At 49.2% G+C, this 18,152-nt stretch overlaps 1 protein-coding gene across 6 annotated transcripts in view; it reads left to right on the top strand.

Annotated features, from left to right (window-relative positions):
• The window catches only part of RERE (arginine-glutamic acid dipeptide repeats), a 206,495-nt gene that overhangs the window by 104,784 nt on the left and 83,559 nt on the right, over nucleotides 1-18,152 (top strand). For 5 of the 6 annotated variants that reach the window (XM_071575580.1, XM_071575576.1, XM_071575579.1 and 2 more), the window contains exons 4-6: nucleotides 343-448; nucleotides 2,835-2,931; nucleotides 6,809-6,913. In XM_071575580.1, coding sequence (XP_071431681.1) covers nucleotides 343-448; nucleotides 2,835-2,931; nucleotides 6,809-6,913 — 308 coding nt within the window. Of the gene's footprint in view, nucleotides 1-342; nucleotides 449-2,834; nucleotides 2,932-6,808; nucleotides 6,914-12,293; nucleotides 12,505-18,152 lie in introns of those variants that run through there. The other variant, XM_071575581.1, reaches the window with a different exon arrangement.

Here is an 18,152-nt window from a genome sequence, read left to right as displayed (position 1 = left end):
TGCATGTTTGGCCATAAATACTTCATGACTGTAGAAATGACAGAGTAGGACCATGCTGGATGAGGCCAGAAATTCCAGCCCTTTTTTGATCCCTGCCTCTTCTGTTCTTGGGTTCATTGATGTGAGTGAAAAGGTTGGGGTTTGCTGGTGAGATGCACAGACAGGACTGCAGCAGGTTCTTGTTGCCTTTGGTTTGGAACAACCACCACACATTCCCTGGTTCATTGGCAGAGGGAGATTTTCCTCCCTTTTGGGTCTCAGTGTGAAAACCCAGGAGGCTGTGCCAGGTGGGGTGGGATTTTCCTGTGTAGTGATGCCCTCAGGCCTTGTCTTTCCTTTCAGAGCAAACGGGACCATCTCCTGATGAACGTCAAGTGGTACTATCGCCAGTCTGAGGTGCCCGACTCGGTGTACCAGCACCTGGTGCAGGACAGGCACAACGAGAACGGTGAGTGGGCACAGCTGAGCCAGCCTGGCACAGCCAGAATGGTGAGTGGGCTCAGCTGAGCCAGCCTGGCACAGCCAGAATGGTGAGTGGGCTCAGCAGAGCCAGCCTGGCACAGCCAGAACGGTGAGTGGGCTCAGCAGAGCCAGCCTGGCACAACCAGAACGGTGAGTGGGCTCAGCAGAGCCAGCCTGGCACAGCCAGACTGGTGAGTGGGCTCAGCAGAGCCAGCCTGGCACAACCAGAGTGGTGAGTGGGCACGGCTGAGCCAGCCTGGCACAGCCACAATGGTGAGTGGGCTCAGCTGAGCCAGCCTGGCACAGCCAGAATGGTGAGTGGGCTCAGCAGAGCCAGCCTGGCACAGCCAGAATGGTGAGTGGGCACAGCTGAGCCAGGACAGGCACAACCAGAATGGTGAGTGGGCACAGCAGAGCCAGCCCTGGCACAACCAGAGTGGTGAGTGGGCTCAGCAGAGCCAGCCTGGCACAACCAGAGTGGTGAGTGAGCTCAGCTGAGCCAGCCTGGCACAACCAGAGTGGTGAGTGGGTACAGCTGAGCCAGCCCTGGCACAACCAGAATGGTGAGTGGGCACAGCTGAGCCAGCCTGGCACAACCAGAGTGGTGAGTGGGCACAGCTGAGCCAGCCTGGCACAGCCACAATGGTGAGTGGGCTCAGCAGAGCCAGCCAGGCACAACCAGAATGGTGAGTGGGCACAGCTGAGCCAACCTGGCACAGCCAGAGTGGTGAGTGGGTACAGCTGAGCCAGCCTGGCACAACCAGAACGGTGAGTGGGCTCAGCAGAGCCAGCCTGGCACAGCCACAATGGTGAGTGGGCTCAGCAGAGCCAGCCTGGCACAACCAGAGTGGTGAGTGGGCACAGCTGAGCCAGCCTGGCACAGCCAGAATGGTGAGTGGGCTCAGCAGAGCCAGCCTGGCACAACCAGAGTGGTGAGTGGGCACAGCTGAGCCAGCCTGGCACAGCCACAATGGTGAGTGGGCACAGCTGAGCCAGCCCTGTGCCCTGTTTCACTGTCACTGTTGAGGTTTATCAAACCCTTTTGCACAGGGCATGAAGCAAGGGCACGATGCCAACAGTGTGTTGGAACAGGGATGGTGTTTCCTCCCTGCCCTGTTTAACTGGTCCATGTTCTGTACCCAGCACTGTGATCAGAGGCACTTCAGGTTTGGCTTCAGTACCTTCAGAGAGAGCAGAACAGAAGAACAACACTGAGTCCCTGGTAGAGCTTCTGTACTAACACTAACTGAAGGCCAAATTATCTGAGAAACTGGGAATCTCTTCTGGTGTTTGTGATTCTGCCCCGGTGTCAGAACTGGGTTCTTCCCATGCACACACCTCACACACATGAATAATGTGATTAATGTTGCAGGCAGGGGTGGAACTGAAACTCTCACAGTTTAGATTCCCCTTTTCTCTTTGCAAAAACAAGTGTGATCTTGGGTTTCACAGAAGCAGAAGTAACTTTAGTACATATCCCAGTGTCATTTATCTCTTGCCTCCAGGGAAGACATAACATTTGCTTCTGTTCTTACCAGGAAAGTTCCTTGAGGCAACTGTTAAAAATTCTGAAGATACTCCAAGGTGAATCGTGGTGATAAAAGTTGATGATTGAAATATGGAACACAGCAAGTTTTTGGTGCCTGGCAGTACAAAGTCGAGCACACATTCTGCCTTTAAAGAACATTCTGTCTGTGCTTTCAGCAAAAGCTCCACAAATCTAACATTTCCTTTACTAATTTATTTGAAACTTCTGACAATGAGATTATAGGCACAGTGTCCAAAAGGGAGCATTTTTGATAGCTTGGCTGCTGGTTTCTGCACTCTTGAGTGAAGTATTTCTGTGTGTTCCTCAAAGGCATTAGAGAGAATCATGGAAAAAGTTGTGTTCCAGTTTTTTGTTATCCCTCAGAATTGTCTGTGTTTGACCCTGAATGTCAATATTTCCCTCAAAAGCCAGAGCACTGAGCAGTCAGTGCTGGCAAGATTTTGTTGGAGATTTGACATTAAATATGCAGAGCAACCAAAAGAGAAACCACAAGTCAGTGCCAATTTAATTCCTGAATTCCTTGCACCTGGCAATGAATGTCACTACCACCTGCCAGGGGTCAGGTGGGTCAGAGGTGTCATCAGTGCCCCTAAAAACTCTTCCCCATCAAATTTGTTCAGATATGGCAATGGGGAATTGATGTCTGGGAATGGGTATGACATTGATCTTGTATCCCATCCTTTCCAGGCCACACAAACAGAGTGTTTGTCACCTCAGTGCTGAGGAGTGTTGTGTGATAACCCCCTGCAGGTGTGGGCTGTGCCAGCCTGAGCCTGGCACGGGGCTGCAGCTCCAGCTGGGGTTTGTTTGTGCTTTGTGGCAGACTCTGGACGGGAGTTGGTGATCACAGACCCCGTGATCAAGAACAGAGAGCTCTTCATCTCCGATTATGTGGACACCTACCATGCTGCTGCCCTCAGGTGAGCCCTGGGGGTGCCCTGCAGGGTGAGGGGCATGGCAGGAACCTCAGGGGGTGCCCTGCAGGGTGAGGGGCACAGCAGAAACCTCAAGTGAGACTTGGGGGGTGCCCTGCAGGGTGAGGGGCATGGGAGAAACCTCAGGTGAGACTCAGGGGGTGCCCTGCAGGGTGAGGGGCATGGGAGAAACCTCAGGGGGTGCCCTGCAGGGTGAGGGGCATGGCAAGAACCTCAGGTGAGACTCAGGGGGTGCCCTGCAGGGTGAGGGGCATGGGAGAAACCTCAGGTGAGACTCAGGGGGTGCCCTGCAGGGTGAGGGGCATGGCAAGAACCTCAGGTGAGACTCAGGGGGTGCCCTGCAGGGTGAGGGGCATGGCAGGAACCTCAGGGGGTGCCCTGCAGGGTGAGGGGCACGACAGAAACCTCAAGTGAGACTTGGGGGGTGCCCTGCAGGGTGAGGGGCATGGGAGGAACCTCAGGGAGCCACAGGGGCTTCAGCTGGGTTTGTGTGGGGTCATTAACATACAGCTCAGCTTTCTCCTCCTCTCCTGCAGTAATTAACTTGTGTTATCTGCTCTCATTCAAAAAGCAGCTGTAATTGTGCAGTTTTAATCTCAGTTCATCAGTGTTGCTCAGAAGATCTTGTTTCCCATGGTTGCCAGTTGAGGTTATTGCTGTTCCTGCAGCAGCTCTGCCCTTCCTGCTCACCATGGCCTGATTAAATGGTGTGAAAGGCTTTTTGTGCCCTTGGCATTGGCACAGCTCAGCTCAGAGGCTGCTGCACACACAGGGCATGGCCCTGTGCTCTCTGCCCTTCCCTGGGGGCTGCTGCTCTCACTGTTGGCACAAGCTCAGGGGATGCACCAGCACTGCAAAAGGTTTTCAGCCCAAAGCAGCCAGGCATTATTTCTCAGCTGATTTTCAGCATGCCAAACATGCATGGGTATTGTCAGAATGCAAATTGAATAATCTCCCTGATAATAATGCTCAGATGGTGTTTCACCAGAGCCATCTGGAGACATGTTTGAGTCACTTTGCTGAAGCCACTTTACTTCAAGACAAACCAGCTCCTGTTAAATGTGGGGGGAAGTCTTTGATTTCCATATTAGAGGTTTTTATAAACTCAGAACATTCCAGTGGTGTGTTCCAAGCCCATGGAATTCCACAGTTACAGGAGGTCGACTTCCAGTGCTAACTGAGCAGCCCCAGGGCAGGAGGTTGGTGTCCTGATGGGACCAGTGGAAATCTGTCTGCCTAAACAGGGAGAAACAGAACTGTGTGTGTGGAATCTTCCCTGGGAGGGTTTTGAACTTCTCTTCTACATCTTTCTGGGGATTTTTCTTTTTTTTTCCCCTTAAAAGAAAGAAATGGAAAGCTAAAAATGGAATTTCCATGTCTGCCAAACAAACCAGGAGAATAACCCTCTCTGAGTGCACAGGATGAACATAAGGATAATTGCACGTGGTGTTCTCACTGAGAACACAGAGTAGGCACAGTGTGTTGTGGTGCATGAAAGGTTAACATGAAATTCTAATTTATTATAATAACAGATTATTTCTCTGCCCTCTGCAAACAAATGGCTCTGGACACACAATGAATTTATGACAAACTGGGAAATAAAACCAGTGATTGTAACTACCAATCCTCTGCTCTAACAAGTGGAAAAATTTTACTGGAGGATGGTTGTAGATCCCTGTGGAAGTGTGTAATAAAAATGATGTGCTTTTTACCTGTTTGGTACATCTTTGTGGTGGCTGCAGCTCTCCTTGTGTGCAGAGCTGTGAACAAGATGTGCTGCTCCTTCGACACAGATAGTGCTCCTTCTCTGGCAAATGCTTATTAACTGTCAGGTGAATTATTGAAACTAAATCTCTTGCCCCAGAATACTTCCAAAATATGAATTTAATGTGAAATATCAAACCAAATCCCCCTTCTCATTTTCTGTCATTCTGAGTGTCTAAACTAGGAAAGCAGCATCAGCCAGGAGAGAGAAAACAAGTGCCAGTGAGCAGGTTTGGAGCTCAGTGTTTGGAGTGGGGGGTCTGGTGCACACCCTGCTGATGTTCCTCAGAGCCTGGAGTGACCTGGGCAGTGTCAGAGCTCATGGACTGGGAATTGGGCAATCCCAGGGGCACTTCTGCAGGATCACAGCCCTGACTTTGGCTTCAAATAGCTGGCACCTTAATTCACCTTCTCCTCCTGGGGTGTGTTCCCCTCTCCTGCAGCACTGAATGGTTGGAGGGCTCCTGTTCCAGGGCAGGTTCTGGGACTGCTGTTCCAGAAGAGGTTCTTGTCTGGGCTCCTGTTCCAGGGCAGGTTTTTGGGCTCCTGTTCCAGGGCAGGTTCTTTGGCTCCTGTTCCAGGGCAGGTTCTTTGGCTCCTGTTCCAGGGCAGGTTCTTGGGCTGCTGTTCCAGGGCAGGTTCTTGGGCTGCTGTTCCAGGGCAGGTTCTTGGACTGCTGTTCTGGGGCTCCTGTTCCAGGGCAGGTTCTGGGGCTGCTGTTCCAGGGCAGGTTCTGGGGCTCCTGTTCCAGGGCAGGTTCTGGGGCTGCTGTTCCAGGGCAGGTTCTGGGGCTCCTGTTCCAGGGCAGGTTCTGGGGCTCCTGTTCCAGGGCAGGTTTTTGGGCTCCTGTTCCAGGGCAGGTTTTTGGGCTGCTGTTCCAGGGCAGGTCCTTGGTGCTTTTGACTGGTAGAGCCTTTCTGAAGTGCTTTACCCTGCAAAGATGAGGAAGGGAAGCAGGTTGAGCCTTTCAGCCCCCCCAGCAGTTGTCCAGGGCTGCAGGAGGTGTTTGCCAGCCCTGGGCAAGGCAGTGATTATTGAGGCAAGATACTGTTTCATCTCCCTGTAACAGTGACAAAAGCACTTCTCGCTCCACTTTAACCAGGACTGGCAAACCTTTACCAGTGTTAAATAAGCTCCACAGCAGCTTATTTGTTACAGTGAAGGCTGTTCAGTCAGTGTAGGGCAGGAGAGATGCTATCGGTGTGCAGAGAGCAAAGTCTTGTGCTTCTGTTTATGGCCTCGACTGGTGGAGATAAAAAGCCCCAACTGTGGCAGAGGAGCCCATTTGTCTCTGCCTGATCTGATCTGATCTGCTCAGAGGCAGCAAACTGGGAGATGATGGCAGAGAGAGCAGCTGTGGAGCATTAACAGCCCCACAAACCCTCGAGGAAAGGAGAAACAACTTCTTACAGTCAACCTTAATGCTCATCTTAAGGATAATGACTTCATCAGCAAGCTGTATGAAAAAAAAATTATTAGCAATCTGTGGTGGAACAAGGCAATAAATCTTTATGTCTCTTTTTTTCCCCTCATTTTTTTAATATGTCTTTGTGTGGTTTACTCTCTTAGGTATGCAAGTAGAAGGAAGAAACTTCTGTCTGGAATTTATATTGTTAGGATTGCAGACTTGCTAAAAGCAGCACAGCTTTGCTTTTTATTTGGAGCTTTTATTAAACTGTGGTTTGATTCAGCTTTCTGAGTCCAAAGCTGACCTCCCAGCGTGACTTCAACAGTGGGAATAGTAGAATTGATGAAGATTTAAGTGTAAAAACTTTACAAATTCGATATTTTCAGGATTGTGTGTCTCCATATTGTTCATTAGTCTGATTAAATGTGGGCTCCTTGGGCTGTGCTGGCTGCAGGAGAATTAATGACTGTTTGGAGAACACCATCTGAGACTCTGAAACTGCATTTCCTTCCCTTCCACCGTGGGAAGAACCCACAGGGTTGTTTGTTCCAACAGACTTGTATTTATGATGCTTGGGACATTTATGAGGGCCAGGCTGCCTGTGGCTCACACACAGATTGCAGTGGCACTTAATTAAAATCGTTGTTATTCAAACTCCAATTCCAATGGCATTTTCTCCCTTCCTTTCAGAGGGAAGTGCAACATCTCCCATTTCTCTGACATTTTTGCTGCTAGAGAGTTCAAAGCCCGAGTGGATTCCTTTTTCTACATCCTGGGCTACAACCCTGAGACAAGGTAAGTGAAGTGGCTTTTAAAGGCAACTTTCCACCGACCTGAGCTGGTGTTCACTCACAGGTTGGACTTGATGATCTTGGAGGTCTTTCCCAACCTTAATTCCATGGAAACTGCTCAAGGGGAGAAAGGTTAATCTCTAGTGTGAAGCTGCTTGAAGGGAATTCAAGGGAAAGCCACATCTTTCTGCTGCAGTGTGTGCTTGTAGAGGAGAAAATCAGTAGGAAACAGAACTGTGCAGTGAGTCCTGACATCTGGGTGCATCTCTGGGTAAATAAATAATGGGCTGCTTCAAAACAGCTTCTCAGGGCTGTGGAATTTGTTTAAAGGTTGCAAACTTCAGCAGGAATTCCTCCCTGTCTCATTGGCTGAATGAAAATACTTTTAAAAATACATTTGCATTTTCTAGAAAGCAAAGTTGAAACTTGGACACTTGTCAGAAGTCAAATTGGAAGATTTTAAGTGTGGAAATTCACAGTTTCATGTGTAAATAGTCAGCAAGGGGCCCAGCTCAGCAATTCCTGGTTGATGTTTTGCTGGCCTAGAACAAATCAGAGGTACAGAAAGAACTTTTTTTTGAGGAATCAGTACATATTTGAAGGTGTGTCCAGCTCTTTTATTTCACAGTTCTTTCAGTCTTCATGGGCTTTGTCCAGCCAATATTTATCAGCTCTGTTTGGAAGGCAAAGCTGAGACTTGACTGTACCTTCCTTATTTTTTTGGTCCAAACCAGGACTTCTATTTTCTTCATTTATGGAATTTTCTAAGCACAGAGAATGCCTTTCAAATCCCAGCCTTGAGGAGTTTGTTGTCTGGGGGCCCCTTCCATGAGCACTGGAGGGAAAGATGAATGATGTGGATGGCAAAGGGCTCAGCAAGGTCTGTGCCCACTGGAAGGTGTGTTGTTCTTTCAGTGCAGAACATAATTAGCTGTGGACCTTGATTTGCAGAGATACCATTGAGGAAAGCATTGTTTGAAGTGGGGATTAGATAGGCACATAAACAATAAATATTTGAATTGTTACATGGTAGATTTACTGTTTAATGCAGATATGAATCTTTCTGCTTCAGGGCACAGCCAACCACCGAGTGCTGAAGAAATTCCCCGTGTGGGCATGTTATTATTATATAATTGCCTATTTATGAGGCTTCCTGTGCCTTATTCTGAAGTGTCTTGAACTGTCCTTGGCCTGAGAAGGGGTTGGAGGATGGAACTCCCTCCATGGGGGCAGTTCACAGCCAGCCTAGGAACGGAGCCTTTGCAAATAAAACCTGTTAAAACGCCCTTGTGGCAGCATTTTTGTGTTCACTTTGGGGCAGTGCACCAAGGCCAGGCGTTCTGGGGGTTTCCTGGCCCATCTCTGATCCTCAGCACCAGCCCTGACCCCTGAATTTGCCACTGAGCTTCAGTGCATTGTGGTTTGGAGGGTGTGAATTCTAAATGATGTGTTTGTCTTAGTGTTTAATGGCTGTTTTCCCCCATGAAATGCCATTTATGGGAGCTGTCAGTGTAGTTTTAAACCCCTTTTCTGTGTAGGAGTAGCTGCTAATTCTTCCAGCTCTCAGGAAATGATCGAGCCTGCAAAGATCAATGAAATGACAAAGCTTAGCACTTAGTGACCAGCTAATTACTCAGCCTGGCCAGCTCTGAAAAGGAGGTTTTTCTTCATTTGGTTGCAGCCAGGTTTGTTTTCATTCTCGCTCTTCAGGTCTGTGTTGTGCCTTGGAACGAGGAGGTTCAGAGAAAGAGGCCAAGTCGAGGTTGCCTGATTATTTTTGACCTCTGTGTTTGCTGCTGTTTAAATGCACGTGGCTCTGAATTCCTAATGCTGGTGGATCTGTTTTGCTTTTGGGAGTAAAAGTGCTGTAAGACACATTTCAGGACGAGCTGTTGGGGGTTGGTCAGTGAAAAACCAACTTTGTCTTGACCTGCTTTTCTAAGGTCGTGTTTTGGTTGACATGGGGAGGATGGAAGATGCTCTTGGTGGCTTGAGGTGACAGCGTGTTGTGGATCAGGCTCTGAATGAGTGACCTCCTCAGCTGCCCTCTGGGAATGTGGCTCTGGATCCATCTCAGCCCAAGGAATCCTGAGCTGTGCATTGTGTGTACAAAGGTGGAGCTCTGAGTGGGTTTGTGTTCACCTCCTAAACTTTTCCAGGTCTCTCAGATCCAGCTCAGCATGGTGGGAATGTTCTCTATGATGTTTTCATGTGTTTGCAGAAATCCCAGACCCCCCAGACATGCCCAGCAGTTGTGGATGTGGAACACAGACCTTTTTTTGGTTGTGGGGGCACACAGAGCTCCAGCAAAGTTTGGTTTGTCCTTTTTTGGCTGTTTGAAAACTTTCTGGTTGTAGGTTTAGTTTGAGAAGTATCAGCTGTGAGTCTGTTGTTGTTCCTGTTGTCTGGAAGGGCTAAAACTCTGCATTTTGGGGTAACTTTTCCCTGCAGTCTCAGGCTGTGTTTTTTCTGCAGAGTTTAGCAAAAGACTCCACACTATGTCAGTAATTCTCACATCATTAAGGAAAGTCCGATTGTGGAATAAAACCCCCAACTAATCTTAAAGGCAAGAGAGTGAGTGTTCCCACCTTGAATGGTGTTAATGGAGCTTGGGCAGAGCTCGGAGTGTTCTGCTCTCAGAGTGTGGGATGCACCCACTGCCAGCTGAGAAACACAATTCATTTTATGGCAAGTACTTGGAAATAATGAATTTCGTGTCTCTTCAGAGAAGTGACTGTTTGACTCTGACTAATTCCATTAACTTGGAATCCCAGTGCTGCTCCCAGGCCTCCTTTTGTGCTCTGGACTTGGAGAAACTCCTTGGAACTGTGACTGGGGATGCAGATGTGCCAAATGCCTCTGGTGGAAGTGGCTGGTCCCTGGGATGTGTTGGCACGTTCTGGGCGATCAGTTCTTTGATCCCACGACTAAATAAAGACAATATAAAGCTTTGCCTGACACTGAAATCCATAAATATACATAGATTGGAATGCCACTGAATTTTTACTTGGAACTAGGAATAGCCAGATATTATTCCACAAGAGTTTTCATGGCCATGAATCCAAATTCTGCCCCTCAACATTGTTGTGTGTTACAGAACTAAATAATACCAAACATCCAAGGCTTGGGTGAGTTTTGGAATGGATGTTTTGGGAAGTGTTTGGCTGTGTTTTCATTGCACATTTGGTTTTCCTTTATTTTTAATCCTTTGAAGTGTTGGGTGATGTTTGAGCACTGGAGTGTCTGAGAGGAGGATCCTCAAGAGTGACATTGAAGGTGGTTTGTTGTTCATTTTACGTGCTCTGGAAGGGGATTTCTGTTTAAAGTCAGAATTAAGAGCCTCTTTTTCTTTATTTTTTCCCCCTCCTCTCAGTGGGCAGCAGAGTGGGTGTTGCACAAGTTTCAGGTGTAGAAAGAGGTGAGAGCAGTTTATGTTCCTACAGGGAACTGTGTCAGTAGAGTTTTCAAAGCTCCCTCTTTAATGTTGCCCATGTTTAGAAAAAGCTGTAGTAGAATGATATTGGTACCCACAACCCAAATGTGAGCAGAACCTGTGGAAGGAGAACTGCAGAGCTTGGGTTTGCCATCCCCTTGTGTGGTTATTTGTTAGCAGCCAGAGTATTTTGATTGTGAGCACGAAGAGTGCCTTGGGCAGTGATAGAGAAATGATCATTTGGGTTTGAATTGTATCCATCCTTATGGCTCAGATCAGCCTCACAATGAATTCTTGTTATACTTAGCACAGCACTGACAGTTTGTGCTGTACTTTGTTTAAATGAGACAATTCCTACAGCGTGTTGCAAGTCCAATTATTTTTTTAAAATAAGCTTTAACAATTTTAAATACAACCAGGAATCTTCCTGGTGGGGGAAACTGGGGACTGTGTGTGTGATGTGCCCATGTGATGTGAAACAGATGGTTTCTGTAGGTCTTAATAAATTACAGCCAAGTTGGTTTGTGTCATGTTTGTCTGATATTCCTGGGAAAGAATTAGGGAAGATGCTGATTGCCCCCGTTCATCTCAGTAGATGTTGTTGTGTTGAAGTCCCTTGCAGGTGATTCCTTTCTAACAAACAGACAAAAAAACCCTCCCCAAAACTGTATTTAGATAAATGGATGAGCAGCTTCCTTCTGGCTGATACCAGAGTTATTCTTGTCACTTGGACTGCATTATTTCCATGTCCTGTCTCAGTTTATCCATAAACTGAGGGGAGCTTAAAAGCTGAGAACTTGTGGGACCCGAGCGGGTCAGGAATGGGCTGCTCTGCTCTCCAACACATAAATCACACCCAAACCCTGCAGCTCCTGCCTGTGCCTCTGAGCCTGTCAGTGGGTACAGCTCTGAACTCCTGCCTTTGCCTTCCAGCTTCTGCCTTTGCCTCTCAACTCCTGCCTGTGCCTCTGAGCCTGTCAGTGGGTGCAGTTCTGAGCTCCTGGCCTTGCATCCCAGCCTAAACTCCTGCCTTTGCCTCCAGCCTGTCAGTGGGTGCAGCTCTGAACTCCTGCAGTTCTGAGCTCCTGCCTTTGCCTCTGAGCCTGTCAGTGGGTACGGTTCTGAACTCCTGCAGTTCTGAGCTCCTGCCCTTGCCCTCCAGCCCTTCAGTGGGTGCAGTTCTGAACTCCTGCCTGTGCAGTTCTGAACTCCTGCCTTTACTCTGAGCCTGTCAGTGGGTGCAGCTCTGAACTCCTGCAGTTCTGAGGTCCTGCCTGTGCCTCTGAGCCTGTCAGTGGGTACGGTTCTGAACTCCTGCAGTTCTGACCTCCTGCCTGTGCCTCCATCCTGCCTGTGTGCAGTTCTGAGCTCCTGCCTGTGCCTCCATCCTGCCTGTGTGCAGTTCTGAGCTCCTGCCTGTGCCTCCATCCTGTCTGTGCGCAGTTCTGACCTCCTGCCTGTGCCTCCATCCTGTCTGTGCGCAGTTCTGAGCTCCTGCCTGTGCCTCCATCCTGTCTGTGCGCAGTTCTGAGCTCCTGCCTGTGCCTCCATCCTGTCTGTGCGCAGTTCTGACCTCCTGCCTGTGCCTCCATCCTGTCTGTGCGCAGTTCTGAGCTCCTGCCTGTGCCTCCATCCTGCCTGTGCGCAGTTCTGAGCTCCTGCCTGTGCCTCCATCCTGTCTGTGCGCAGTTCTGAGCAGGAGGATGAGCAGCCGGAGCCCCCCGAGCCGCTCGCAGCCGGAGCAGGAGCCGGATCCGCCGCCGTGGCTGCGGCGCGTTGGCCGTGCAGGATCCCCCAGCCAAGGCCCCACGTCCCTGCACAGACACAGCCAGGGCTGGGTGTGCGGCTCAGGCTCAGCCCAGCTCGGCTCGGCTCGGCTCAGCTCCACGGGAACAGCCAGCCCCGCGCTGCGTGGAGAGCCGGAGGGTCACGGCACATGCTCAGTGCCGCCAGTCCGAGGGCGAAGTTTCTGCGTTCTGCGTGCGGCTCAGGTCACAGCACAAGCTCAGTGCGAGCTCTGCGAGGGCTCCAGCCTGCATGTGCCTCCATTTTGAGTTGGTAGAGTGGAAAAGGCAGAGTTTTAGCTGGTAATAGAGGGTTGGGGCGCAGCTCCGAGCCCCCGGCGCTGCCATAGGCATGGATGATCCATTCAGCCCCTGCAGGTAGGCTCCAGCACTGCGGCCTCCCGCGGCAGGGATGCTGCTGGCTGGGACTTGGGCAGTGTTTCTGCAATCCTGTCCTCGCTGTTGCATGTTCCTGGGAGCCTTGGCATGGAGCTCAGCAGCGCTGCCGAGCAGCTGCTGGCACGGTGCATGAGGAGGAGGGCACTGCCAGGGGGCTCAGGGGGGCACAGGCTGAACTGCTGCAGCTCCGGGCGCTGCTTTTTGGCCTCTCCTCGGGCTGCCGGTGGGGTTTGGGTGCTGTCTGTGTGCCAGCCTGAGGGCAGAGCTGCAGGGGCTGCTGGGGTGGCATTAGGGGATGTTTGGGCCTGTTCAGGTGCTGTCAGAGGAGGGTCATGGGGCAGCAGCCACTGGTGGCTGTCCCTGTGCTGGAGGGACACTGACCCTGCTGGCACTTGGTGGCTGTCCCTGTGCTGGAGGGGCACTGACCCTGCTGGCACTTGGTGGCTGTCCCTGTGCTGGAGGGGGGCACTGACCCTGCTGGCACTTGGTGGCTGTCCCTGTGCTGGAGGGGGGCACTGACCCTGCTGGCACTTGGTGGCTGTCCCTGTGCTGGAGGGGGGCACTGACCCTGCTGGCACTTGGTGGCTGTCCCTGTGCTGGAGGGGGGCACTGACCCTGCTGGCACTTGGTGGCTGTCCCTGTGTTGGAGGGGGGCACTGACTCTGCTGGCACTTGGTGGCTGTCCCTGTGTTGGAGGGGGGCACTGACTCTGCTGGCACTTGGTGGCTGTCCCTGTGCTGGAGGGGGGCACTGACCCTACTGGCACTTGGTGGCTGTCCCTGCCTGGCAGTCACATGCAGGTAACACTTGTGCCTCTGAACTGCAGCAAAGACTGAGAGCTTGTCATGGCACGGCCGTGCCAGCAGCACCCTCAGAGCTCTGTCAGGCTGCAGCACACGGGGTGGGCTGAGCTGAGGGAAATTCAGGATTGGGGCTCTGCTCTGAGCTGGCTCTGAGGTCCTCCTGGGGCACCATCAGTGTCACTGCTCAGTGTCAGTGGCTTGGAGGGCACTTGGCTGTGTTGGGGGCAATGGGGAGGGTTCTGCGGCGTGTTCTCACTGAGGAGCACCTGAACTTGTCCAAAGCCAGGGCTGTGCTGGTGCCATCCTCTGTCAGCCCCTTTGCAGGACTGGCCTGAGGGGAGAACATTCAGCCAGGGTCACTTGCCTGGGAGTTACTCAGTGTGTCAATCTAAAGTGACAGGAGTGTTTGTGCCACTCCCAGGGGCATCTCTGGAGGTGGAGAGCACAAGGTTGGCCTCCAGCCTGGCACAGGTTGTCATCACCTGCACAGTGTGTGTTGTGGTACTGGGGGAGCCACTTGTCAGAGGGCAGAGAGGGACAGGACAAGGAGGAACAGTTTTAAACTAATACTGGGAATAAATCCCTCCCTGTGAGGGCTGGGCAGAGAAGCTGTGGCTGCCCCATCCCTGGAAGTGTCCAGATTGGATGGGGCTTGGAGCAACTTGGGATAGTGGAAGGTGTGCCACAGGCAGGTTCCTTCCAACCCAGCCCATTCTGTGGTTCTTGTCAGAACCTGAGGAATGAAGGATGAATAAACCAGCAGAATTGTGCCCATGTTAGTGCCATGTCCATACCTGTATTCCAGCCCAAGTTTCATTCCCTTTCCCATTTCCCTTTATACCCATAGAGCATAAAACTCAAGAGCCCCTAATTAATGTGACTCCCTGGTCTCTTTGCCCTTGGCTGAAGCAAAGAGCTCAGCCTGGATCACTTCAGAGTGTAAAGAGGTGTCTCCACAGGCCTAAGCTTTGGAAACATTCTTATTCCTAATAAAGGAGCTGCTGGAATCTGGGCAGGACTGTGGCAGTGCTCTGCAGGAATAACAGGGATGGCCCCTTGTGTGCCTAACACTGGTTCTAAATGCTGATTTAGAGGAGTGGAGGGATGGGGAGGGTACAAAGCACTCTCCTTTCTGCTGCTTTGCACAGACAGTTTGTGCATGAATTTAAGAAAAGTTTGAGAAAAATGCCACTTCTAAACCTACAGTGAAACTTTGCTCCTTCTAAACTTAAAATGGTCACTTGGTCATGCTTATTTTTGAAAAAATTATCATTTGGTCATGGTTTTTTTAAAAAAAAAAACATAAGGTTAATGTACAACAGCACAGGTGGAAAAAGTACCTGTAAGTTATAAGAACCCCCAAATCTGATTGTTAAACAGAACTATGACATTTGGCAAAGCAAATACAGCTGGAATAATATGCCAAATGTGTCATTCTTCACTTAATCACTTGCAGAAGAACTTGTGGGTGTGATGTTGGATGTCTTGGCTGCCAGAAGCCCCCCTTGGATGCCTCTGGTGTGGAATCAGGTGGTTCCTGCCTCCAGCAAAAGGATGGATGTTTTTATTCCCCCTGGCAGTGCTGCTCTCTCTGCACACCTTCAGTGCTTTGGAGATCTCAGTTTTTCCTTTCCACGTGTTTCCCACAGGTGTCTGTCACCTGTGATCCCACCTGTGGCTTTGGGCAGGCAGTTTGTAACCAAAGCAGCTCCTTGGCCTCGTGTGTAGGTGTGCAAGACCTGGTTAAAAAAAGCAACAGCTCAAACAGAAAACCAATTTCCTGCTCCCCCCAGACGAAGAGAAGTGCTGGTGTCAGGGGGAGTGAGGCTGTGCTGGGAGGTGTTTGGTGCCCTGAGGAGCCCCTTCCTCCCTGGATGTGCCCCTGCAGCTGCTCCTGAGGGGCACTTTGGGGCTGGCTTTGAGGATTCCCCCAGTTCAGAGGCTGCTCAAAGGTGTTCTGGGGACTTAGTGCCAGTCCACACAGCTGTTTGAAGTTACAAATATATCCTGGGAGGCTCTTGGATATTGTCCTTTGGGTGAAGAGGATTTGCTGATCTCTGCCCTTCGTTCTGCCTTCATTGTAGCTTTTTTCAGGACATAAATCAGTAAGATTGCCCCTTCCCTCTGCCTTCCAGTTCTTCAGGCTGTGATCTGTTTTAATTTGAGCTTTGCATTTCCAGGTGTGTGGCAGAACTAGGGATACCTTCAGCCTTCTTTTCTGCCTCACATTCTTCATCCTCATCACCTTTAACAGGTGCTGTTGCTTCTCCCTGGTCAAGGGAGCTGGAAATTTGTGTTCTGGTGGATCATTGATGGGACCTGATGAAACTTTATGGAAAAATTACCTGCTGAGGTTGCTGCCCATTCCCACTGTCCTGGAACAGCCTGAGCTGAGGAAATGGGGCTGCAGGAGCATTTAATCTGTTTTAATAGTGAATATTTGCTCTGGGAAGTGCAAAGGTACTGCCTGGCAGTTTAGCAAAGCAACTGTACAGGGTAAACACTTAAAGCAACATCATTCCTTGTTGAATTCATTCACAAATTTACTTACCAGTGTAAATATTGCCTGTAAATAAGTAAAATTCCATTTCTATCAGAATCACCAGATAAAAAACTTTGCATTGTGGAACTTTGCATACAACTTTACACCATAACATTTTTTTGCACATAGGATCAAAAAAATGGTGTCTTCTGTATTTAGAGGTAAAATAATATTGGAAAAGGAGTCTTGGAGAGGTGATCCCTGAAATCTTCCAGCACAGTATTGCCCCCAGGAATTCCTGTGTGGAGACAACACTCGTTTCCCTCGCAGTCACTTGACTTGTGGCCACTTCCATCCCACCTCCTGAGTAGGGCACAGTGTTAGCACTGGGGCTCTCTCTGGGCTTTTTTCTTCCTGTGTAAACATGATGAAAAAAATAATGTTATCTCGAAAAAGCTCTTCCTGTCTGACTCAAACTTGTGCAACTACTTCCTTGTGCAAAGGGAGGAGGGTGAGGACAGCCCTGAGGTTCCTGCAGGCTCTGCAGCCACTCAGCAGGTCTGAGCCTGCATTCACATGTTTGTCCTTCCTGCTTTACTCTGAGCAGTCACTGACAACCTTCCCTTATAAGTTCATTTGCCTGAAATACAGGTTGGATTTTTCACTCAGGACTCAAAATTGCTTCTGCTTTTTCTTTTTAAAATTATTTTAACTTTGTATTTATATTATATTTATTTATATTTAGTATATATATAATATAATATATTTATATTTTATATTTATTATTGTATTTATATTTAATATTTATTATATTTATATTTAATTATTATACCACAGTTACAACAGGTTTTAAAAGAAATTTAAACTTACCAGAGGCTGATCATGAGCATTAAGATACTATTTCTGTGAAATGGGTTTTAAAATCTTGCTTAATAAAAGGAGGTTTAAGGGACAAGTGCAAGCTGCACAGATGAAATCAGGGAGCTTGTTATTCTCAGGTGTTTAACTCAGGTTTGTGACAGTTGTGGGATGGTTTTGGTTAAAGGTTGAGTGACCTAAACGTGCCTCTTCTTCTGTATTTGTGTATGAACATGATCTATGTAATACAATCTTGGGTACCAAAACTGAGGCTCCCTTTGGCTCAGCATCATCCTGTGTCTGTCCCAGCAGTGACCAGGAGCAGATGCCCCTCCCTGCACTGCCACTCCCTCTCAGGCCCTGATAAACTGGGTTTTAATCAGCTGAAGTTGGAGTGGAGTAATTTTGTTCTCTTCTGTGGAGTAATTTTGTTCTCTTCTGTTTTGTCCCTCTGGATATGGAACAAAATGATTCCTGCCAGATGTTTTTGGAACTGCCTCTGAAGAGCAGAGTTTTTTCATCTTGAGTATTGGGCTATTTGAATTAAAGGAATTTTTTAAAAAAAACTCTTTTCTTGAAACTTTCCTTTTCCTGACTACTTGAGATTTCTGTTAATTTTACAGAAATCACCAATCCCTGGGAATTGCTTTACTGTGTCACTCTTGATGTTACTGATTATGTGGCCAGCAGTAGTGACTGTTTGGTTACATCAGTGTATGATTGCAGTGTATAATCTATTCTGCCTGTAATGCATATATCTGACATGGTTTTATTTAGTAAAGCCACTGATTTTCATACCAGGCTTTGTAAATAACCCCAAGTCTCATCAGGTCCATTGTTCAGTGCTACAGCTTGTTATTGCTCATAAAAACCAACCCACCAACCCACCCCCTGCATGTTGTAGCTTTAAGTTTTGTCTTTCCTCTATTAATCTTTGGTCATATAAAATTAATGCCTCTTCCAGCTGGGTTTGCACAGTCAGCTCACAGCCTGCCCTCCCTTGGGGGTGGCTCAGTGCCCAGGAATCCCTGTCCTGGTGGTCCTGGTGGCACTGCCAAGACCCTGCCCCTCCTGCAGCTGCATTTCCAGGGTGGTGGGACCTGCTTAGGCTGATAATGCTTCCAGTTCAATTGCTGAAACTTCTTTTGCACTGTGAGGTTTGTGTCAGGGACCTGCACATGTTGCACTGGGCTGTGGATTTCAGCAAGTTGGGTGTGACACTTTGTATTTGGAGAGTTCCAAAGGGAAGCAGAAACATTGTTGGAGAGGAGGTTTGTGGCTGAGAGATTTGGCAGGTCCAAAAACCTTCTTCTGCTGAAGCATCCCTCTGATTTAATTAGAGATCCCCACAGCACACACAGTCAGGAATGGGTATGCCCAGAGTGGTTCTGTGGGTAGCACAGAATTCTGTCCTCTGGGTGACCTTTGGGTTCTGGGGTTTTGTTGTGGGTTGTTTTCTCGGTCTGAGTGGCAGCACTGAGTTG

This window comes from Pithys albifrons, chromosome 22, assembly GCF_047495875.1.
Source record: "Pithys albifrons albifrons isolate INPA30051 chromosome 22, PitAlb_v1, whole genome shotgun sequence".
NCBI lineage: Eukaryota > Metazoa > Chordata > Aves > Passeriformes > Thamnophilidae > Pithys > Pithys albifrons.
Note: the sequence above shows the minus strand (reverse complement) of the source record. Positions and strands in the feature narration are given on the sequence as shown.